This window comes from Jaculus jaculus, chromosome 1 (genome assembly GCF_020740685.1).
Source record: "Jaculus jaculus isolate mJacJac1 chromosome 1, mJacJac1.mat.Y.cur, whole genome shotgun sequence".
Taxonomy (NCBI): Eukaryota; Metazoa; Chordata; class Mammalia; order Rodentia; family Dipodidae; genus Jaculus; species Jaculus jaculus.
The window spans coordinates 87,319,554-87,344,876 of record NC_059102.1 but is presented as its reverse complement, the minus strand read 5'-3'; the positions used below and the strand labels follow the sequence as shown (position 1 = coordinate 87,344,876).

At 40.2% G+C, this 25,323-nt stretch overlaps 1 protein-coding gene across 1 annotated transcript in view; it reads left to right on the top strand.

Annotated features, from left to right (window-relative positions):
• Haus6 (HAUS augmin like complex subunit 6) overlaps positions 1 to 25,323 on the top strand; it is a 56,010-nt gene that overhangs the window by 6,238 nt on the left and 24,449 nt on the right. The window contains 8 exon segments of the mRNA XM_045151583.1: positions 287 to 382; positions 2,390 to 2,468; positions 4,559 to 4,691; positions 9,123 to 9,270; positions 13,304 to 13,369; positions 14,200 to 14,248; positions 21,211 to 21,381; positions 24,352 to 24,545. Of these exon segments, the coding sequence (XP_045007518.1) occupies positions 287 to 382; positions 2,390 to 2,468; positions 4,559 to 4,691; positions 9,123 to 9,270; positions 13,304 to 13,369; positions 14,200 to 14,248; positions 21,211 to 21,381; positions 24,352 to 24,545 (936 nt within the window).

Genomic DNA, 25,323 nt, shown 5'->3' with positions numbered 1-25,323 from the left:
TGTACCTGAACGAGTAAAAATCTTTGATGTCTGAAGAGAATTGAAAAATCCTAATCTGGCTGGGTGTAGTGGCTCATGTCTTTAATCCTAGCACTGATCCCCATGTGTTTTGAGACCACCCTGAGATACATAGTTAATTCAGGTCAGCCTGGGTCAGAGTGAGACCATACCTTGAAAAACCAAAAGAAAAAAAGGAAAAATATTAATCTGTGTAACTATTAGGTAATTTTTGATGGTGTGTAACTTTGTTAATCATTTTCCTTTTTTTTTAATTTTATGCCGCTAGGAACATGTTTGACAAGATGAACCATGATGCCTTTCATATAGTTTCTTATTTTTTGTTTCAAACGCTGGATGCATCTCTCACCAAAGAAATTTTCAAGTAAGAAGAAATTATTTCATTTTTTTTCTTTGTCTTTCTCAAATTTGAAAGTAGACCTGAAATTATTTTGCTATTCATGTAAACAAGAATTCTAACTTTGACCATTAACTTGTTTTGAATGGTTGTAACAAAATTCAGTTATGAGTCTTAGAAATTTGATGCTTGTTTAATCTTTTTATTTTGGTTTTTCAAGGTAGGGGCTTGTTGTAGCCCAGGCTGACCTGGAATTTACTACATAGTCTCCAGGTGGCCTTGAACTCACAGCAATCCTCCAAGTGCTGGGATTAAAGGCATGCACCACCACACCCAGCTTGTTTAATCTTTATATGTCTGAATCTTTTTATTTTATTTTATTTATTTTTTCTGAGTGAGTCTTTTGTTTACCTTAAAATTAATGTATATTTCATAGTTATTGTGTTTTGTGTCATAAAATGAGTTCCTAATTTCCCTTATGGTTTTAATTAGACTTAAAAACTAATATAAAATCAATTTTACCTTTAAAATTTTACTTCTTTGAGACAGAGTATCATGTGACCCAGACTGGTCTTGAACTGCATATATAGTTTATTTGGCAGTGAACTCCTGGCATTCAGTGGTCCTTTTGCCTCTACCTCCTGAGTGCTGTGATTATACTTTTGTGCCATCATACCCAGCTGGTATTGTGGTTTTTGTTTTCTTTTTTACTTCTTTTTTTTTTTTAATTTTGTTTATTTATTTATTTGAGAGTGACAGACACAGATAGAAAGACAGATAGAGGAAGAGAGAGAATGGGCACGCCAGGGCTTCCAGCCTCTGCAAACGAACTCCAGACGCGTGCGCCCCCTTGTGCATCTGGCTAACGTGGGACCTGGGGAACCGAGCCTCGAACCGGGGTCCTTAGGCTTCACAGGCAAGCGCTTAACCGCTAAGCCATCTCTCCAGCCCTTTGTTTTCTTTTTGAGGAAGGATCTTAACTCCTGTTTAGGCTGACCTGGAACTCACTCTGTAGCTCCAGGCTGGCCTTGAACTCACAGTGATTCCCCACCTCAGCCTCCTGAGTTCTGGGATTAAAGGCGTATGCCACCATGCCTGGCCTTTTGGCAATTTTTAATTTTAATTTTTTGGTATTTTGAGGTAGGATTTCTCCCTAACCCAGGCCCACCTGGAATTCAATATGTAGTGTCAGGGTGACCTCAAACTCACAGTGGTCCTCCTATCTCTCCTTCCCGAGTGCTGGGATTAAAGGCATGTACCTGTTAGCTTAGCTTTTTTTTTTTTTTTTTTTTTTTTTTTTGAGGTAGCATCTCACTGTAGCCCAGGCTGACCTGGAACTCACTATGTAGTCTCAAGGTTGCCTCAAACTCATGGTGATCCTTCTGCCTCTCAAGTGCTGGGATTAAAGGCATGAGCCACCATGCCTGGCCCTTTTGGCATTTTAAAATGAGCAGCATTGCACACTTGTATTGCTATATGTCTGCCTTATGTGGGACCTGGACATTCGAATATGAATTCTTAGGCATCGCAGGCAAGTGTCTTAACCACTAAGCCATATCTCCAGCCCCCCTTTTGGCAATTAAAAAGTTGTTTTTAATTTACTTGATAGAGAGGTATGGGCATACTGGGACTCCTTGGCTTTTACAAACTAACTCCAGGTCCATCTGCCACTTTGTGTGTCTGGCTTTACTTAAGTACTGGGAAATAGAACCTGGGTCAGCAGGCTTTGCAAGCAGGTACTTCTAGCTGCTGAGACATCTCCCCAAGCCCAAATTCTTGGCATCGTTAGCAGCTGTTCCATTTAAGACTTACTACTAGTCATTTGTGCTAAACTGAACTCAGGCTTATAAATATTGGTACCTAAGAAAAGGATCCAGTTTCTCACAGATTGATTCTTTTGCTAAAATCTAGAAATGCTAATTTGAATTTATTTTACGTCAATGCTTTTATGATAGGAAAAAAGTTTGATGTGTTTTAAATTTGGCTGAGATGGATATTTTTGCATCCTGAGTCTAATGCTCTTTGTTTTTTAAGAGTTTGCTGGCCTCCGCTTGATCAAAAAAGTGACACAGAATTCCGGAAACATTGCTGTGAGTGGTTAAAAAAGATATCTGTAAGTATTCTTTTTGGAAAATACATACTTGAAGAAGGGCCGGCATGTTGGTGCATGCCTGCAATTTCAACTCTAGAGGCAGAGGCAGGAGGATTGCCACAAGCTCCAGGCCAGTCAGTGCTCCAAAGCAAGACTCTGTCTCACAAAACAAACAAATTCCACCACTACTTTAAGGCTAGGAATGTACCTCAGTGATAAGTGCTTTCCTAATGATAAGTACTTTCCTAACATGTGCCAAGACCTGTGTTGTATTACTAGCCTCCTAAAAACAAACAAAACAACAAATAATACTTAATTTTCTTCAAAAGTGAAATCTATATTTCTTGTTTTTTTTTTTCTCCAATGGGAACCTGTGTATTTTTTTTAAATCAAGGTTTTAAATTTTTATTTACATGAGAGAGTCAGAGACAGAGAGAGAGAGAGACAGACAGAGATAATGGGTGCGCCAGGGCCTCCAAACACTGCAAACGAATGCCAGATGTATGCACCATTCTGCATCTGGCTTAAGTGGGTCCTGAGGAATTAAACCTGAGTCCTTTGGCTTTGCAGGCAAGCATTTTAACCTCTAAGCCATCCCTTCAGCCCTAATCAAGTTTTTCTTTTTTTTTTAAATTTTTATTAACATTTTCCATGATTATAAAATATATCCCCTGGTAATTCCCTCCCCTAATCAAGTTTTAAAAATATATTTTATTTATTTGCATGCAGAGAGAGACGGGGAGAGAGGCGAGAGAGAAGGGGCATGCCAGAACCTCTAACCACTATAAATGAGCTCCATATGCATGTGTCACTTTGTGCATCTGGTTTTAAGTGGGTATTAGGGAATCAAACCTGGGTTTGCTAGGCTTTGCAGTAAAGTACCTTAACCTCTGATCCATCTCTTCAGCATGATCCTGTGTATTTCTTTTTCCTTTTTTTTTTTTTTTTGTTTTTGTTTTGTTTTTTGAAGTAGGGTCTCACTCATGCCTAGGCTGACTTGGAACTTTCTGTAGTTCCGGGCTGGCCTTGAACTCATAGTGAGTGATCTTCCTTCTTCTGCCTCCCGAGTGCTGAGATCATTAAAGGCATGTGCTGCCATGCCTAGCAATCATGTGTATTTCTGAGAAACTAACTTTTTTTTTTTTTTTTTTTTTTTACTAAAATGCACTAGAGTAGGTTTTTGGTTCCTGGGAGTTTGTTATATGGCATATTTTTATTTAAATTTTTTTTGTGTATATATGTATATTTGTGTGATTGTGTGTGGTATACTTATGTGCATGTGAAGGCCAGTGGACAACCTGACAACCTCGTGTGTCATTTCTCAGGTGTGTTCTCCACCTCTTTTGGAGACAGGGTCGTCTTGACCTGTTTACTCATTGATTAGTTTAGATTAACTGGCCAGCAAGCTTTAGAGATCCACCAGTCTCTGGGATGCATCTTACATAATATGTTCCGGGGATCAAATTCAGGTCTTTATGCTCGCAAGAGAATACTTTAGCAAATGAGCTATCCTGCCAGTCCAAGGATAGTTTTTGTTTTGGTTTGAGGGCCTCACTCTAGTCCAGGCTGACCTGGAACTCACTATGTAGTCTCAGGGTGGCCTTGAACTTACTCCTACCTCTGCCTCCTGAGTGCTGGGATTAAAGGCATTTGCCACCATGCCTGCAAGATTTTGTTTTTTGACCTTATATTGTTTGAGTTTATTTCTCCAGATAAGTATCAATAATTTGTACCTTTATTATTTATTATGTTTGTTACCAAGTCCATCTAGTGTTTAGAAAAACCAAACAGTTCAACTATGGTTCAAATAGAATCATTTTGATTAATCATTCTATGTTTAAAAATTGAAAAAATTAAAAAATGTTGTGATGTGAGGAGGTAGTGGGCTGGGGAAGTGGCAGGTTAAGGCTTTGACCTTCTCTGTTTATTTTCCACTCCACAGTGGAATTGGATATGTCCAAGCTACTGTGCTGTGAAGAGGCAATGCTGATGGATTACTTTGCTCTTGAAGCATGGCTTCTACTCCACGACTGCTGTACTCTTTAAAAGCTGTGTATATAAATATGGGAGTTATTGTTGATAGGTCTTCTAATCACCTCTTTTCTCCATAGGCTGAATGTGGAAGTAGCTTTCCTCAAGTTGTTGGCTCATTATTTCTTTCTCCTGGAGGTCCTAAATTTATTCATCTGATGTACCATTTTGCAAGATACGTTGCAATAAAATATATTAAGACCAATTCTAAAAGTAAGTTAAGCTTATAGTAGGGATATATTTTTTTTCTTAAATTGTTATTTTCATAATTGTAAAATTGAGCTTTTAATAAGCAAGATGAGTTTAAGCCATTAATTTACCTAAAAAACAAATGGTTAATATTCTACTGGAGCTACAGCTTGAAGACTTCTTATGATAATTCTGTTAACTACTTATGTTGTTATTTTATGTTCTAGTACAAGGGCTAGGAAGAACTTTCATAGAAAGGTCAGATAATGTTTTAGGCTTTACTGACTGCATAGGTTTCTGTTGCATAATTGCCTTCATCTTTTTTTAAAGGCAAGTCCAAGAGACTGGCCTTTTAAAAAAAATATGAGACAAATAGAGAAAGATAAAGAAATGGAGGGAATTGGTGTGCCAGGGCCTTCAGCCACTGCAGTTGAACTCTAGATGTGTGTGTCACCTTGTACACATGTGTGACCCTGTGTGCTTGCGTCACCTTGTGCATCTGGCTTTTGTGGGACCTAGAGACTTAAACATGTGTCCTAAGGCTTTACAGCAAGAACCTTAACCACTAAGCCATTTCACCAGGTCTTATCTTTTTTTTTTGGTTTTTCGAGGTAGGGTCTTACTCTGGTCCAGGTTGACCTGGAATTCACTATGGAGTCTCAGAGTGGCCTTGAACTCAAGGTGATCTTCCTACCTCTGCCTCCTGAGTACTGGAATTAAAGGCATGAGCCATCCACGCCCGGCTTCTTGTCTTCATTTTTTTTTTTTTTTTTTTTTGGTTTTTTGAGGTAGGGTCTCACTTTAGCTCAGGCTGACCTGGAATTCTCTATGTAGTCTCAAGGTGGCCTCGAACTCACGGTGATCCACCTACCTCTGCCTCCCAAGTGCTGGGAATAAAGACGTGCGCCACCACGCCCGGACTTGTCTTCATTTTTTAAAAAAAACTTTTTATTGGACTGTTGAGATGGCTCAGAGGTTAAAGATGCTTGCTTGCAAAGCCTGATAGCCTGGGTTCAGTTCCCTGATACCTACAGAAAGCCAGATGCACAAAGTGGCACATGCATTGAGAGTTCACTTGCAGTAGCAGGAGGCCCTGGTGTGCTCATTCCCCTCACTTCATCTCTTTCTTGCTCTCCTTACAAATGAATAGATAGAATATTAAAATATCTATTTATTAACAATCTCTACACGTATACACAATGTACCCTGATTATAATACCCTCTTACCACCCTCCTTTATCACTCTTTCATCCCCCTCTGCTGAACCTCTGCTTTTTTCCAATTAGTCCCTTTCCTATTTGATGTCTTTTTGGGGGCCCCTCATATTATTCAGGTCTTGTATATGTAGAGATAGCCACTGAGGTTGTAAATGCAACTGCCACTTTGTATCTGGAAGACAGTGTTTCAAGCACTCATCTCCATCCTTTGGCTCTTACATCCTTTCCACCACCACTTCTGCAATGACTCCTGAGCCTTGGAAGGTGTGATCGTCTCAGTGTTGAACATTCCCCTATCACATCTTTTCCAACTTTGAGTTTTGAATATCCCCACAGTCACTGCCATCTGAGAAGAGAGATTTCTCTAATTAAAAGTGAGAGCCAGGGGCTGGAGAGATGGCTTAGCGGTTAAGTGCTTGCCTGTGAAGCCTAAGGACCCCAGTTTGAGGCTCCATTCCCCAGGACCCACGTAAGCCAGATGCTCAAGGTGGCACCTGCATCTGGAGTTTGTAGTGCTGAAGGCCCTGGTGCACCCATTCTCTCACTATCTATCTGCCTCTTTTTCTGTCTATTCCTCTCAAATAAGTAAATAAAAAAAAAAAAAAGTAAGAGCCAGGCATGGTGGCACACACCTTTAATCCCAGCACTTGGAAGGCAGAGGTAGGAGGATTGCTGTGAGTTCGAGGCCACCCTGAAACTCCGTAGTGAATTCTAGGTCAGCCTAGGCTAGAGTGAGACACTACCTCGGAAAAAAAAAAACAAACCCCAAAAAAACCCAAAACAAAAACGAGAGGAGAATTACTATATGAGCATGAATGTAAATATTTAGAGGGCAACTGTCTGTCCCCCTGTACCCCCCTCCCCCGAGCTAGGGTCTTGTTCTAGCCCAGACTGACCTGGAATTCATTATCTAATCTCAGGGTGGCCTTGAACTCAAGGCGATCCTCCTACCTCTGCTGAGATTAAAGGTGTACACCATGCCTGGCTTGTTTTGTTTTTATAGCTCTTTAAAGTAGAAATGCTTGGTGTGGTAGTACCTCTGTGCAATCCTAGCACCTGGGAGGCTGAGACAGGAAGATCAGGAATTTTAAGACCAATCTGTACTATAAGTTCCTGGACAGTTTGGCTATGTAGTGAATGAAACCTTATCTCAGAAAGAAACTCCAAAAATCAAAAATTGGAGGGTTTGAGGGGGGCAACTGAAACCATGTAAGAATCATTCTTTGCTGGATTCAAGTGGGTGCTTGGGAGGCAGAGGCAGGAGAATCATTCAGTATAAGAACACTGAGAGAAGTTGGGTGTGGTGGCACACACCTTTAATCCCAGCACTTGGGAGACAGAGGTAAGATGATTGTTGTAAGTTTGAGGCCACTGTGAGAATATATAGTGAATTCCAGGTCGGCCTGGGCTAGAGCAACACCTGACCTTGAAAACACACACACCAAACAAACAAACAAACAAACAAGTAAGAAGCAAGCAAGCACTGAGTGAGTTGAGTTCCAGGTCAGATTGAGCTAGAGTGAGACCCTAAAAAAAAAGTTACAGACCAAACAATATATTTACATATGTTGAAAGTATGTGGGTATACATAAAATTCCTGAAGGATGATTTGCGTAGTCAAAGGAAGTGTGCTTTTGAAATTTGCTTGAATATTGCCAGATTATTTCTTGTAGAGGTTAGTCAGATTTATACTCTGTAAACTTTTTATTCTGACAGTCTTTTTTTTGGTTTTCTGAAGTGGGGTCTTACTCTAGTCCAGGCTATGTAGTCTATATAGCCTGAGGTTGTCCTCAAACTCACTGTAGTTCTCCTACCTCTGCCTCTCAAGTGCTAGAATTAAAGGTATGTGCTACCATGCCAGGTTTTCTTTTTTTCTGTAACTTTGAGGTTCCTTTTAGAATTGAATATACGTACGTATGTACGTACATACATACATACATACATACACATATATGTATGTATGTATATTTATTTTTTTCTGAGAGAGGCAGATAGAGAAAGAGAGAATGGGCACGCAGGTCCATCAACAGATGCAAACAAATTGCAGACCCATGCGCCACCTTGTGCTTCTGGTTTACGTGGTCCCTGGGCAATCAAGCCTGTGTCCTTTGGCTTTGCAGGCAAGTGCCTTAACTGCTAAACCTTCTCTAGCCCAGCTTGTCTTACTTCTGATTTAATGAAGTTTTAGTTAAAATGTTCAATATGTAGATCACATAAGTTAAATGGATTTTTTTCCTATTAAATAGTAGTAATTATGGAGGTTTCTATGTGACATGCTGGGATGTAGATAAGTAATACTAAATGCTGGGTGGGATCTATATTAGTTACCTTTCTCAGAAAAAGTTTAAGGGCGGAAGGGTTTATTTCACAGTTTACAATTTGAGGTTACAGTCAATCATGGCAGAGAAAGCATAGTTACTGGAGTTTGAGGCAGCTGGCCACCTTTAGCCCACAGTGAGGAAGCAGCGAGCAGTGAATACTTGCACTCAGGCAACTCTTTTTATACAGTCTATGACCTGGGCCATCGATTGGTGCTGCCCACAGTTAGGTGGTCTTCCTCAGTTAACCTAATTGAAATAATCCTTCACAGCCCTGTTTAGAAGGTAATCTAGATTATCTCTCATAGATGATTCTAGGTCCTTTCCAGTTGACAGTACAGTATAAAGGTACATGCCTTTAATCCCAGCAGTCCAAGATAGGAGGATCTCTGTGAATTTGAGGCCAGTCTGAATCCACATAGTGAATTCCAGGTCAGCCTGGGCTAGAGCGAGATCTTACTTCAGGGGAGAAGGAAAACTACCAAACGGTTCTTGCTTTACAGAATATTGACATCTTTTTGTATTGTTCCAGGTAAAGTAGATTTATTGCAGACAAAAACAGACTCTAGCCAGGCATGGTGTCACATGCCTTTAATCACAGCACCTGGGAGGCAGAGGTAGGAGGGTCACTGAGTTTGAGGCCACCTTGGGACTACATAGTGAATTCTAGGTCAGCCTGGGATAGAGCAAGATGCTACCTCAAAAAAACAAAACAAAACAAAAAGATAAACAGAAAACTTGGACTCTGAAGTGTTGCAGTGATCCTTCTCAGAGTCTTCTTTTGGTCTTTGGTAACAGCTAACGTGCTTTCAAAAGTGAGAAGTGACTATGTTAGGTTGGCTTGTTGTTTGTCAGTCTTACTGGGAGGACAAGTGAGCTGAGGTTGATGTTTTTTTTTTGTGATCTTGTCTTCCATATAGAGTCTTCTCTGCATTTTGCAGACACATTTAATGTAAAGCCACAAGATATGCACAGGTGCCTTGCCAGATGCCATGTAGCACGTAACAGATTTTTACGAGTTTTGCAAAGAGAATATTATGTTACCCAAAAATATCAGGAAAATGCACAGTAAGTAATTTGAAAGTTAGAACATACTGTTGTGTTTGAACAGTGGTCATCAGTGTAACTTCAGTAGATGTAATCTTTGCCTATCTCAAACCCGTCTATTAGTTTGTCTTTTAAGCATAGCACCATTTAGTCTTTGGTAATAGTGTACAGAGGTACATTTCGAGATAAGGTTTATCATAACCAAATGAAATTAACATCCACACATTTGAAATGTCATAATTATGTTGACACCATCATGAAAATAGACATTAATGAAAATACAGCTCTGTTAGAGACTTCATATATATGAAATGAATCCAAAGGAGACTGTAAATAAAGGGAATATATTATAATACCAGTGACTTTTTAATTTATTTATTTGCACATACGTGTTTGTTTGTGTGTATAGGTGCATTAGGGCCTCTTGTTGCTGTAGAAGAGCACCAGTTTGTAGTCTGGCCTTGTATGGGTGGCTTGGGAGTTGAACCTGGACTGGCAGTCTCCAAAGACTTCTTTTGACTAATTCCTCTTCCTCTCCTCCTTTCCTTCCTCCCTTCCTCTCTCCCTCATTCCCTTTCTTCTCTTCCTCTTTTCTCTCTCTACTTCCTTCCCCTCCCTTCTCTTGGTGTGCCCCCCCTTCCCCGCACCTCTACCCCCGTAGGGTCTTGCTTTAGCCCAGGCTGACTTGGAATTCACTGTGTCATCTCAGACTGGCCTCAAACTCGTGGCAGTCTTCCTACCTCTGCTTCTGGAGTACTGGGACTAAAGGCTTATGACAGCATGCCTGGTGTTTTTTTCTTTTCAATTTTTTTTTATTAACTTCCATGATTGTAAACAATACCCCATGGTAATGCCCCCCCCTCCCCACTTTCCCCTTTGAAACTACATTCTCCGTCATATCCCCCCAATCAGTCTCTCTTTTTTAAAAGTATTTTTATTTATTTATCTGAGAGAGGGAAAGTGGGAGGGAGAGAGAGAATGGACACGCCAGGACTTCAAGCCATTGCAAACAAACTCCAGATGCATCTACCACCTTGTGCAACTGGCTTACATGTGTACTGGGGAATTGAACTGAGGCCCTTTGGCTTTGCAGGCAAGTGCCTTAACCACTAAGCCATCTCTCCAGTCCCCAATCAGTCTCTCTTTTATTGTGATGTTATGATCTTTTTCTCCTATTAGGATGGTCTTGTGTAGGTAGGTCACACACTATGAGGTCATGGATATCTAGGCCATTTTGTGTCTGGGGGAAGCACATTGTTTTTTTTTTTTTAATTTTTTTTGTTTTTTAAGGGAGACTTGTCGTGCCAGAACCTCTTGCTACTTCAAACTCCAGATGTATGCACCACTTTGTGCATCTGGCTTTTTAAAACTAAAATTATTTATTTATTTGAGAAAGAGGCAGATAGAGAGAATGGGCATGGTGGCTTCATGTTGCTGCAAACAGACTCCAGACGCATTTGCCACCTTGTGCATCTCGCTTACATGGGTCCTGGGGAATCAAACCTGGGTCCTTTGGCTTTGCAGGCAAATGCCTTAACTGCTAAGTCATCTCTCCAGCCCTCTTATTTATTTGTTTATTTATTTTTTTGATGTAGGGTCTTGTCCAGGGTGACTGGAATTCACTATGTAGTCTCAGGGTGGCCTCGAACTCACAGCAGTCTTCCTACCTGTCTCCCAAGTGGTAGGATTAAAGGCATATGCCACTACACCTGGCCCAGCATCTGGTGTTAAGTGGGTATTGGGTAATTAAACTAGGGCTGTCAGGTTTTGCTAGCAAGCACCTTTAACTGCTGAGCCATCCCTGTTTTTAAACATATAGTTTTAAAAAATATATTTATTTGAGAGAGGTAGAAGGAGAGAAAGAGGCAGGTAGAGAATGGGCACACCAGGGCCTTTAGCTGCTGCAAACTCTAGATGCATGTGCCAACTTGTGCATCTGGCTTATGTGGGACCTGAGGAATTGAACCTGGGTACTTCAGCCTTGCAGGCAAGTATCTTAACTGCTAAGCCATCTCTCTAGCGTACCATCCCTGAGTTCATCTTTTTTTTTTTTTTTTTTTTTTTCCTTTGAGGTAGGGTTTCACTCCAGCTGAAGCTGACCTGGAATTCACTATGTAGTCTCAGGATGACATTGAACTCACAGTGATCCTCCTACTTCTGCCTCTCAGGTGCTGGGATTAAAAGCATGCGCCACCACACCTACCTCTGAGTTTATCTTTTTGAGGCAGAGTCTTACTCTATCTCAGGCTGCCCAGGAAATTATGCTGTAGCCCAGGCTGGCTTTGAACTCACATGGATCTTCGTACCTCAACCCCCAGTTTTCTGGGTTTATATAGACCTGAGCCACCATGCTTGGCTGCTTCTCTTTTTTTTTTTTTCCCCTTTATTTGCAAGCAGAGAAGAGAGGGAGAGAATGGGTATGTCAGGGTTTCTAGCTGCTGCAAATGTACGCCAGATACATGCACCAATTTGTGCAACTGGCTTTTTGTGGGTACTGGGGAATTGAACCTGAGTTATTAGGCTTTGCAGGCAAGCACCTTAACCACTGGGCCCTATCTCTAGCCCCCTCTCTTGGTTTTCTTATGGCTTGGAATTCTGAATTCCCTAGTCTCAGCTTGCTGAGTTCTGAAATTATAGTCATGTACCATTACTTCTAACAGAAAGATTTCTGTTATTTAGGGCAGTGGGGAGATGGCTCAGCAAGTAAAGTTTGTGCTGCTTAAGCATAAGGAACTGCGTTCAAATCGTCAGGACCCCTCTAAAATGCTGGGCACAGAGACAGGCAGATTGCTAGAGTTTATTGGATGGTTAGTTTATGTAAATTGGTGAACTCTGTTCAGTAACAGACCCTGTTGCAAAAAAAGAGAGAACAAATGGTAAACCTAATATTTATATTTGAGCTCCACACATACACAAACATGCACCAGCACCTGTGTGCAAACACATGCTCACACATACAAATGTGTACATACATGACACTCCTACACATAAAAAATAAAATTTCAGTTGTGTTTTTGTTTTGTTTGTTTGTTTGTTTATTTGTTTTTTTGAGGTAAGGTCTCTGTAGCCCAGGCTGACCTGGAATTCACTGTGTAGTCTCAGGGTGGCCTTGAATACACAGTGATGATCCTTCTACCTTTGCCTCCCAGTGCTGGGATTAAAGGTGTGCACTACCATGCTTGGCTGCTGCAAACCTTTTTTGAGTGTTTTCAGTGTGCTTAATTTTAGTTAGTACTGGTGCCTCAATTTTCCTATAAAGAAATAGGTTGTGTCTTAATTTCTTTTTAAGGCAAATCCACAAAGTGTCAAGGAAAGTATTATAAATTTTGGCCAGGATCCAAAGAAGACAAGGAAAGATTACATTTTTAAAGTTAGGCTGTTTTAGATTTTAAACATTACAGTGAAATAACTTAAAATAATTCTGATTTTGCTTATGTATTCTTTCTTGATACTGATGCTATAGAATCCTTTGAAATTACCTGAAAACATAAGTGCTTCCTGACTGTATTAGATGCCTTTTAATTTTACAGCCTAAAGACAACGATATGGGCAGAGTTCACCTCTACCATTTAAAGAAGTCAGAATATCCGAACCTAGAAGTTGTGGTACATCTAAGCAGACCCTAATTTGTATAGATGTTAATTAAAAGGATTCTAAAGCTGGGCATGGTGGCACACGCCTTTAGTCCCAGCATTCGAGGGGCAGAGATAGGACCGCTGTGAGTTTGAGGCCACCCTGATACTACAAAGTGAATTCCAAGTCAGCCTGAGCTAGAGTGAGACCTTACCTTGGAGGAGAGAATAAAAAATAATTCTAGCCAGGAGTGGTGGTGCACACCATTATTCTCAGCACGTGGAGTCTAAGGTAGTAGAATTGTTATGAGTTTGAGTCCAGCCTGGGCCTACTGAGTGAGTTTCTAGACAGCTTAGGCTAGAGTGAGACAAACAAAAAGTATTCTGGAGTCCTTTAGCAAGTTGTTGAATGTTTTCAGAGGCTGAAGCAAAAGATTATTTAATTCTACTTAATTGTAGTCATTTTCTATATTTTCTTACAGACTATTGGTTAAGCAAGTACAAAATTTGAGATCAGAATGTGTGGGACTGCAAAATCAAGTTAAAAAGTAAGTGACTTTTGAAGCTGAAACTTGCCTTAAAAACTAGTTTGGCTCTTGAATTTCCTAAGTGAGGAAATAGTCTTAGAAACATAAACATCATTAGCTAGATGATAACAGTAGAGCATGGTTCTGATTTCTAGTATAGTTCTAAACATTGTTGTTTCGAGCTTGAGGGATTTGTTTGTTTGGTTTTTTGAAGTAGGGTCTCACTCTAGCCTAGGCTGATCTGGAATTCACTGTAGTCTCAGGCTGGCTTGGAATTTACAGTGATCTTCTTCCCTCTGCCTCCCAAGTGCTGGGATTAAAGGCATATGCCACCATGTCAGGCTTTTTTTTTTTTTTTTTTTGGTGTGGTGGCACACAACTTTATGAGAGAGAGCAAAAAGAGAATTGGTGTGCCAGGGCCTCAGCCGTAGCAATAGAATGTCAGATGCATGTGCCACCTTGTGCGTCTGACTTACGTGGGACCTGAAGAGTGGAATATCGGTCCTTTAGGATTCACAAGAAAGTGCCTTAACTGCTAAGCAATCTCTCCTGCCCTTATTTTTAGTTTTTTTTGACATGGAGTGTCTCATTATAGCCCAGTATGACCTGGAATTCACTATAGAGCCCCATGCTGGCCTTCAATTTATAGCAGTCCTCCTACCTCTATTTCTGGAGTGTGTTGGAATTAAAGGTATGTGCCACCATGCTCAGCAATTTTTTTTTTTAAGTTGGAATGCCTCTTGTTGGGTCAGTTTGCAGACCAAGTAGATTTGTTTTCCATTTTGCTTTTTTTAATGATAAATTACCATGAGATTTTCTTTTAACTAATTAAATGATTTAATTTTTACTAGAATGGAATCCTGTGATGACCAAAGTAAAATACAAGAGGAGATTCAAAAGGTGAGACTTTTTTTTTTTTGAGGTAGGGTCTCACTCTGCTTCAGGCTGACTGGAATTAACTATGTAGTGTCAGGGTGGCCTCGAACTCTCAGCGATCCTCCTACTTCTGCCTACCAAGTGCTGAGATTAAAGGTATGTGCCACCACACTTGGCTGAGACAACTTCTTTTGTGACATGGTCTCACTAGGTAGTGTAGTCTGGCTTTGAACTGCAAATATTCCTTTCTCTACTTTCTGAGCATTGGGATTATACACATGTATTATCATGCCTAGCTAATTGCTTTTTTGAAAGATGTTTCCCTTTGTTGCCCAGGCTGTCTCTGAACTGGTGTTCTCAAGTAGTCCTCCAGCTTCAGTCTCCTAAGTAGCTAGGAGTACGCCTAACAATTGAACTCTTAAATTTCTTTTTCTAGTACTATTCCCTTTCTTTTTTCTTTGAGAGACAGGATCTTATGTATATCCTAGGCTAGCTCAGAGCACTGATAACACCTAAGGGTGACCTCTTGCATCATCTGGATTTACAGATGTGCATCACCATGCTTGGCTTATGTGGTGTTAGGGATCAAACCCAGGGCTTTATGAATGTTAATAGCAATTTACCAAGTGAATTGTATCCCCAGCCCTTACTTTTTTTTTTTTTTGAGGTAGGGTCTCACTCTAGCCCAGGCTGACCTAGAATTCACTCTGTATTCTTAGGGTGGCCTGGAACTCATGGTGCTCCTCCTACCTCTGCCTCCTGAGTGCTGGGATTAAAGGCCTGCACCACCACGCCCGGCTCCAGCCCTTACTTTTAAAGTCATTAAAGGAAATGCAGAAAATGCTATGGTCATTCTGCCTCTAAAATATTTTAGCATATATCAAATGCAGTTTTAAATATCTCAATTTAAAATCCCTTACCACAGAAGAAGAAAAAAATCTGTGTGATAACTTAATCTGTGGTATTAATTTACCTAAATAAAATATGTTAACTGAAAGGAGATAGTAAATATGGAAAAGTGAGGAGTCAGATTGAGACTGGCTTGATAGGAGGAAAGAATCCACAAGTATAAGAAATAAGGGCGTCAGGGACAGAATTGTTTTCTTAGTTTTTAATTATTATTTTTAAATATTTTATTTTTTGAGACAAAGAGAGAAAAAAATGGTGTGCCAGGGCCTCCAGGCACTGCTAACAAACTCCAGATGCATGTGCCACCTTTTGCATATAGCTTACTTGGCTCTTGGGGGGTCAATTCTTGGTCCTTTGGCTTGACAAGCAGCTGCCTTAACCGCTAAGCCTTCTCTCTAGCCCAGATTTTATTTATTTTAAATTTTTTAATTTTTTTGTTTATTTATTTATTTGAGAGCGAAAGACACACAGAGAGAATGGGTGTGCCAGGGCCTCTAGCCACTGCAAACAAACTCCAGATGTGTGCTCCCCCTTGTGCATCTGGCTAACATGGGTCTTGGGGGAATGGAGCCTTTAACTGGGGTCCTTAGGCTTCACAGGCAAGCCCTTAACCGATAAACCATATCTTCAGCCCCAGATTTTATTTTTAATTTGGATGAAATCTCTGTCAAACTCTTGTGATTCTATGATTTCCAAGCTGCTTTGGGTGTTAATTTGGCTTCTGAGGGCCTAGTAACTGGGAAAAGTAAGTGCTGTCTTTAGGAAATACTCAAGCTATTCAGCGGGTGTTCATTGAAGACCTGCTATATGCCAAGTGTCTTTGAGGGAAAGCAGTGAAGAAAGCAGGCATAGTTATGTCCACAACAAAACAGCACAAAACAAAATGTGTGCAAATCAGCCTGGCAAATTTTCAAAGTGAGTGCACTTATGTAACCAGTATCCAGGTTTAGGATAACACATTACCAGCATCTCAGAACTTCCTCACGTCCATTAGTTCATAGCTGCTGTTTTTCCCAAAGGATAAACTGTCCTTCCTCGCTCTAAAAGATTAATTTTACTTGATTTTGAACTTTATATTAGTAGGAGTAAGTAGAATGTTCTCTTTGTGTAACTTTTTTGTTTGTTTGTTTTTGAGGTAGGGTCTCACTTTGGTCCAGGCTGATCTGGAATTAACTATGTAGTCTCAGGGTGGCCTTGAACTCACGTTAATCCTCTTACCTCTGCCTCCTGAGTGCTGTGATTAAAGGTGTGCGCCACTACGCCCAGTTTTTTTTGTATAGCTTTAAAAAATATATTATTATATATTATTTTTTTCCTTCTGTTGCTTGCTTTATTATGTGTGACAAGGAACCAGAGATAAAAAATTATTTTTAAATATTTATTTGCAAGAAGAGAGAGAATGGGTGTGCCAGGACCTCCAGCTGCTGTAAACAAACTCCAAATGCGTGTATCATCATGTACATCTGGCTTAACATGGGTTCTGGAGAATCAAGCCCGGGTGCTTGGGCTTCTCAGGGAAATACCATAACCACAAAATCATCTTTCTAGCCCATGTATAACTTTTTTGACTCAGTAATTTAGGATATTTATCTATGTGGAGTGTACTTGTACAGTTTTCATTTTCATTACTATGTGCTGTAGAACATAGCAAAATAAACCTGGTTACTCTAGATGAATGTTTGGATTGTTTCCAGTACAGCTGTGAATGCTTCCCTCTGTCCCCCTCACCCCCCCCAAGGTCCAGGCTTAGCTGGAACTCATGGTGATTCTCCTACCTCAGCCTCCAGAGTACTGGCATTTAAAGGAATGTGCTACCTTTCCCAGCTGAATATTCTTTCTGTTTTTTGTTTTAAATATTTATTTATTTGCAAAGAGACAGAGAATGAGAATGGACATGTCAGGGCCTCTAGCCATAGCAGATGAACTCCAAGTGCATTTGCCACTCTGCATTTGGCTTTACATAGGTACTGGGGAATTGAACCTTGCTTATTATTAGGCTTTGCTTATTATTAGGCATTTTTAGCAAATGCCTTAACTGCTGAGACATCTCTCCAGCTCCTGATTCTCTCTCTTTTTTAAAAAATTGATTTCTATTTATTTGAGATAGAGGTGCACGTGTACATGCACACGTACACCACACACATATATATGGCGGGGGGAGGGAAAATATGGGTGTGCCAGGGCCTTTAGCAACTGCAAACACATCCCAGACACATGCACCACCTTTTGCATCTGGCTCATATGGGCTCTGGGGAATCAAACCCGAGTCTTTTGCTTTGCAGGCAAATGCCTTAACTGCTAAGCTATTTCTCTAGGCCTTAGATTTGATTTTAATAGTTAAGTATTACTTGTGTGTTTGGAGTACATGTGATACGTTGATCTTTGTATTTACTATTGGAAGTTTTGATCAGTTAGGTATGAGACTTAGTGTCAATACTTGGGAGGCTGAGGTAGGACAATTGCCCTGAGTTTGAGGTTATCCTAGGGCTGCAGAATGAATCCCAGATCAGCCTGGGCTAGAGTGAGATCCTGTCCTGAAAAAGCCAGAACAAATGTCCACTGAAAAAGTTTTGGTCAAACCAATTAACATTACCTTACCATTTTTTTACATTGAGATGCAAATGCTAAAGCTATTTTAATAATCTGAAAATACATTATTAATGACTGGCTATTACGCTGCACACTCTAGTCCAACTGAAACTTTGACCACATCCTTCTTTGCATATTTTTCTTTTTTTTTTTTCTTTTTTTTTTTAAATTATTTATTTATTTATTTGAGAGCAACAGACTCAGAGAGAAAGACAGATAGAGGGAGAGAGAGAATGGGCGCGCCAGGGCTTCCAGCCACTGCAAACAAACTCCAGACGCGTGCATCCCCTTGTGCATCTGGCTAACATGGGACCTGGGGAACCAAGCCTCGAACCGGGGTCCTTTAGGCTTCACAGGCCAGCGCTTAACCGCTAAGCCATCTCTCCAGCCCCATATTTTTCTTTTTTAAAAATATTTTTGTTTATTTACTTATTTGAGAGAGAATGAATGGGCATGCCAGTGCCTCCAGCTGCTGCAAACAAACTCCAGACGCATGTACCACCTTGTGCATCTGCCTTAGGTGGGTCATGGAGAATCAAACCTGGGTCTTTTGGCTTTGCAGGCAGGCACCTTAACCACTAAGCCATCTCTCTAGCCCCCCTTTTTTGGTTTTAGAGGTAGGGTCTCTCTCTAGCTCAGATTGACCTGGAATTTACTATGTAGTCTCAGGGTGGCCCCCAACTCACAGCAGTCCTTTTTCCTCTGTCTCCCAAGTGCTGGAATTAAAGGCATGCGCCACCATGCCTGGCTCCAGCCCCTTCTTTGTATATTCTTTTTTTTTTTTGAAGCAGGATCTCTAGCCCAGGCTAACCTGAACTCATTCTGTAGTTCCTGGTTGGCCTTGCTTGAACTCATGGTGATCCTCCTACCTCGGCCTCCTTAGTGCTGGGATTAAAGGCATTTGCCATTATGCCCTGCCTGATTTTCAGTATTCTTTAATTATCATTATATTGGAAAAAAATTATTGAGTATACTGTAAGAAGACAGTGAGCTAGGCAATAGAGCATGTATTTTTATCACATTCATAGGCCACTCCTAAACCCTTCTTCCCAACTAGTACCATTCCTATCTTCCCTTTCCCTTCCCTTCCTTACTCTTTCTTTTTCTCCTTCCCTCCTTTTCTCTTACCTACTGAATTGAATTAGGATTGCTTGCATAAGCATGAGGGGCAGACTCATTACTGACTCTTGGGCAATTTACTAGTGGCTGTACCACTGAGAACATGATTCCTCCTAGCAACTATTAACTAACTGCTAATAGCTCTTCAGAAGAGGGAAGGGTGGATCTCTACAAGTCCCTCCCCCATTCCTGACGGGATGTTGATCAGCTCAACCTTGTTCAGGAAACATCCTTGCTGTGAATTCATGCATACAGTGAACCTTTTGCTGCCAGTGTTGCACAGCACTTGTCTCCATCTTCTGGCCTTAGATTAGTTTTCCACCACTTCTTTAGTGCTCACTGAAACTTGAGGGGCTAAGAAATTTTTTCTTTTATTTTTCACTTAAAAAAGTTTTTATTTATTTCATTTTATTTATTTGAGAGAGAGGTATAGATAGAGAATGGGTACAAACTGCAAACGCACTCCAGATGCATGCGCCACTTTGTGCATTTGGCTTACATAGGTCTTAGAGAATAGAACTTGCATCCTTTTTGGCTTGGCAGGCAAGCACCTTAACTACTAAGCAATCCTTTCAGCCCTTCCTTTATTTTTTTGAAACAGTCTCATCAGAGCAATTTTTTTTCTCAATTTTTATTAAGATTTTCCATGATTATAAAAAGTATCCCATGGTAATGCCCCCCCCCCCACTTTTCCCTTTGAAATTCCATTCTCCATCATATCCCCTCCCCATCTCAATCAGTCTCTCTTTTATTTTGATGTCATGGTCTTTTCTTCCTCTTATGATGGTCTTGTGTAGATAGTGTCAGGCACTATGAGGTCATGGATATCCAGGTCATTTTATGTCATTTTATGTTGTACGAAGTCCTACCCTTCCCTTAGCTCTTACATTTCCATCACATCTTCTGCATTAGACCCTGAGCCTTGGAAGGTGTGATCGAGATGTTACTCAGTACTCTAGTCACTTCTTCCCAGCACTATGATACCTCCTGAGTTATCCTAAAGTCACTGCCATCTGAAAAGAGAAGATTCTCTACCCAAAGTGAGAGTAGCATTAATATAAGGGTATAAATATTAAGAGAAGTGCTTACTGGGTAGTTTGATAAGCATACTATATCCAGACATTAGCAGATGTTACACCCCTAGGGCTCATGACCACCCCTATTTTAAGTTTTCAGTATCAGGGATGTGTTTCCCCCCATGGAGTGGGCCTCCAGTCCAATTGGAGGGCAGTTGGTTTCCACCATGACAGACGTGCCACTATTGCACCTGTTGGCTCATTTGGGCTGGCTGGCCAAATATAAGGCTTACAGTGTCCACTGTTGAGTATCTTCACTGGTGGTATCTCTTTCTCCCATTGAACTAATGTAGAATGGCTTCTTCCAGCTTTCTGTCAGCTGGTCTACATGGAGGAGGTTATCAGCTCAGTTCTAGCAGGATTTCTCTGTGGCTTTGCAAACCCAAGTATGTGAAGTCTTCAGCAATAGGATCTTACCATCTATTCCGGGTGGGAAACCAAGGGCCTCGGCAATGGCCTGTAATGTTTTGGGAGCATCAGGAACCTCCCTGGCCAACAACTCACTGGAGGTATCCCATCCCTGGCACTGAATATTTTCTAACAACGATCTATGGCTCATGAGTGTTCCATTGTCTGAAAGCGGAGGATTCCATATGATTTATTTGCATACTCTTAGATTTTGATTAGCCCTCCCTCCACTTTTCCTTTACTCAATCTCTTCCCCTGACCTCATTTTGGGCCTTTTCACCCCAGTTAATCTATTCTTCTACTTTCATATATACAATACCAACTTACTTAAGTACCCTCCTCCCTTCCTTTCTCTTCCCTTTATATCTGCTTTTTAACTTACTGGCCTCTGCTACTGAGTTTTTTCCTTCTCACACAGAAGCCCAATAATCTGTAGCTAGGATTCCCCTGAAGTAAGGTCTGGCTGTAAGGCTAGAATTCACTGTGTAGTCTCAGGCTGGCATCAAACTCATAGTGATTCTTCTATCTCTGCCTCCCAAGTGCTGAAATTAAAGGTGTGTGCCACCATGCCAGGCTTTTTCAGGTAGGGTTTCACTGTAGCCCATGCTAAACTGGAATTCACTATGTAGCCCCATACTGGCCTTGAACTTAGAGTCGTCCTACTCTGCCTTTGGAGTGTGCTGGGATTAAAGACGGCTGGCTCAAACTCCTTTGGAGGCAATGTCCAAACTTTTTCATGATTAGAATACAACTATTTGAATTTCTTGCAAGATACCATCACAAAAATAATTTTATTTGTTAAGAGTGAGCAGGTATTTATGCATACATTGTAAAATACATAAATACATATGTATAGGCTTATATTTTTTTTTTATGTTTTCAAAGGTTCGATCTTTGTGGACTTTAGTGAATGAAACACTCATGTTTTTGGAAAAGGAGAGAGAAGTTGTTAGTTCAGTCCTTAGTCTTGTTAACCAATATACTTTAGATGGAACTGATGTTGTTATTAATATTCCAAGGCTCCTTCTAGACCACGTCGAGAAACAAATGTGCCAGGTAAGCATTTGTTATTAAGGAAGCTTTTGTAAAAACTTTATATATTACTTATTGCTTATATAGTGTTTTTCTACTGCTTTCAAATTGTATTTCTTTGATTTTTATCTAGTAAATTCTTCATTAAGAAGATATTGTCAAAGGAACATATTCATATGCATCTGCTTTTAATATTTCTTATACCCTATAGGGGCCCTACACCATATCATGTAGAGAGCATGAGATTGCATACTAGGAAGATGGTACTGTATTAGTTCTTTATAAATTCCCACAGAGAATGACAATACTATTTAGCCATTTTAAATTTATAATAAACTTTTGTTATGTTGTTGGGAGCCTATCATCCTCCCTTGTGCTGAAACTACAGGCATTTCTCACCATGTTCAGCTCTCCAGATATACCTTTAAGAAGTTTCTATCCGGCTGGAGAGATGGCTTAGTGGTTAAGGTGCTTGCCTGTGAAGCCTAAGGACCCAAGTTCTTCCCCAGAACTCACATAAGCCAGATGCACACATGGTAGCACATGTGTCTAGAGTTCGTTTGCAGTGGCTAGAGGCCCTGGTGCACCCATTCTCTCTCTCCTGTTTTCCTATAACAAATAAATAAAAATAAAATATTAAAAAAAAGAAATTTTTATCCTCATGCGTCTATGTAATTTTGATGCTGTTTACCATCCTGTTAAATTAGGCTTTCCTACATTTAGCTTTGTGTTGTCTGTGTCCTTGTGGTTTTTAGATTGCTACTACTTTTTTTATTTCCTACTGGTTCCTTTTTCCGGTCTACCTGTTATATAAAAGGATTGGCTCTCTTTGGCTTTTTCCCAAGGAAGGGTCTCACTCTAGCATAGGCTGACCTGTAATTCACTGTGTAATCTCAGGGTGGCTTTGAACTCACGGTGATCCTCCTACCTCTGTCTCCTGAGTACTGGGATTAAAAGTGTACGCCACCATGCTTGGCCTCTTTGTGGCTTTGTAAAAAAATATATATATTTAATTTATTAAGAGAGAGAGAATGGGTGCACCAGGGCCTCTAGCAACTGCAAACGACCTCCAGATGCATGCACCATCATGTGCATCTGGCTTACCTGGGTCCTGGGGACTTGAATCTGGGTCCTTAGGCTTTGCAGGCAAGCATCTTAACTGTTAAGCCATCTCTCCAGTCCTCTCTGTTTTTTGTTTTTTTTTTGTTTGTTTGTTCCTTTTTTTCGAGGTAGGGTTTCACTCTAGCCCAGGCTGACCTGGAATTTACTGTGTAATCTCAGGGTGGCCTCAAACTCATGGCAGTCCTCCTACCTATCCCCCGAGTGCTGGGATTAAAGGCGTGTGCCACCATGCCTGGCCTCTCTATGGTTTTTTAATGTCCAGCTTTCTTTGTCATTTTGCAATAAAATAACATAACGTAAGAAGTAAAATATAAAATAAAAAAATTCTTACTAATTCCATGTATTCAGTACCTTATATAACAGTAGTATTAAACTGGTATTTCTAGTCTCTCCTCTTCATCTTAAGCAACCTTTTGGTGGGATGGGTGGCACACACCTTAAAGCTAGCACTTGGGAAACAGGGGTAGGAGAATTGCTGAGTTTGAGGCCAACCTGGGGCTATAGAGCTAGTCCCAGGTCAGCCTGGGCTAGAGTAAGCCCCTACCTTGAAAAAAATAAAACAAAACAATACAAGCAAACCAACTTTTATGTATTTCTTTATCCATATGGGACATTTTTGTTTGAATAGCTTACTTTTTTCCCCTTTAGTAAGCATAGTTGATTTAGTGTCTACTATATATATATATGCTGTTCTTGTTATAGTATAGAAGTTACAGAAATCAAACATTGTTGGGACTATACGAGGTTTCACTTTTATGTAACATATATTATAGTCAGTGAATGAGAATCCAGATATATTACTACATGATATAGACAGCTACAATAATTTTCTGTACTAATACAGAGAAGGTAGGAAGGGTTGAAGTCTGTGGAAAGCAGCACTATAATTTCATGTGATTAAAAATACTAGTTGGAGCCGGGCGTGGTGGTGCACGCCTTTAATCCCAGCACTCGGGAGGCAGAGGTACGAGGATCACCTTGATTTCTAGGCCACCCTGAGACTCCATAGTGAATTCCAGGTCAGCCTGAGCTAGAGTGAAACCCTACCTTGAAAAACCATAAAAAAATAAAAAATAAATAAATAAAAAAAATACTAGTGGGATAGCCGGGCATGGTGGCGCATGCCTTTAATCCCAGCACTCAGGAGGCAGAGGTAGGAGGATCACCTTGAGTTTGAGTCCACCCTGAGGCTCCATAGTGAATTCCAGGTCAGCCTGGGTTAGTGACCCTACCTCGAGACCCCCCCTCCCCAAATATATATATGTTAGTGGGGCTGGAGACATGGCTTAGCAGTGAAGGTATTTGTCTGAGAAGCCAAAGAACCCAGGTTTGATTCCCCAGGACCCACGTAAAGCCAAATGCATGAGATTGTGCATATGTCTGGAGTTTGTTTCCAGTGGCTACAGTGAGAGAGAATGGGCTCTCTCACTCAAATAAATAAAAATAAAATACTAAAAAATATTAGTGACTAATTCAAGTGATTTTAAAACAAAATTATGTAGGACAGAGTAATATATTCGGTTGTAGCTGTTAAGGGGTTATATCACTTTGGACCTTCTGTCCAAAAATAAATTCATGATTTTTCTCTCAATTTTATTTTTTTACCCCCCTTTCTATTTTATATTTTTCCACCTATTTGTATATTTTCTTCTAGCTTTCAACTTTTTCCATGCTATAGAAATGTAACATGTCCTATTTAGTCTCTGACAGTTTATATATTAGATTGAAATTATTTACATAGTTTTACGTTTGGGTGGTATTTTGTTTCTTTTTTCAGTCTTTATGGTCAGGTTTTTATATAATAGTAAAAGGTATTTGGGTAGTGGTTTATTAGCATTTAAATCTTTTATCTTTTTCCCCAAAACATTTTAGTTGCAGATTGGAAATGTTTATGAGGCTGGAAAATTGAACCTCTTAACAGTTATTCAGTTGTTAAATGAAGTCTTGAAAATAATGAAGTATGAATGTTGTAAAGCTGACCAAGCAAGACTGGCAATAGACCTTCACTACCTTGAAAAAGAAACCAGTTTTCAAAAGGAAAGATTGTCAGATCTGAAGCATTTGAGGTAGGTATATTAGATTTGTTATTTTACTGTGGAGCAGTAGTCTATATAATTAATAATTCTTCACTCCTTCAAAACCTTCTCTAATAAGCTGCTGTGAGACATGTGAGGTAGAAAGGATAGGCAATTCAATTTTTTCCCCTTAGTTTGATCGGAGTGGTAATTCTCCATGAAATAATGTTAACAATTGTCTACCTTTTTTTCTTGTTTTTGGCATGTCTATGTGTGTATTTGCATTTGTAAGTATGTGGAAGCAGGCGCTCATGATCCTTTGCATGCACATATGCATGGAGGTCGGTGGTCCAAACTTGGATTTCTTCCTGTATTGCTGTCCACCTTAAGTTTTGAGATAGTCTTACTTGAACCTAGAATTCAGCAATTTGGCTAGACTAGCCAGTGAGTTTTGGGTATCCTCTTGCCTCTACCTCCTCAGTGCTGGTACTGCAGATGCATACTACTATACCTGGCATTTAAATGGGTGCTGGGGACCCAAATTCAGGTCCTCATACTTGTGTAGTAAGCTCTTTCCCTACTGAGCCATCTCCCTAGCCCCTAACTTTTGTCATATCTGATGATAAAATGGAACTGAACATGGCAACACATATCTATAATCCTAGGATTTGGGAAGGTGAAGCAAGATGATATAAGTTTGATGCCATCCTGGGTTTCATGATGAGACTCAGAGAATTCTGACTAAAAATTAGAGATAGGAAGAAAGTGACATTAAACCACACAGGCATGGTGCAAAAATTTGAAATCACAGCATTCTGGAGGCAAAGAC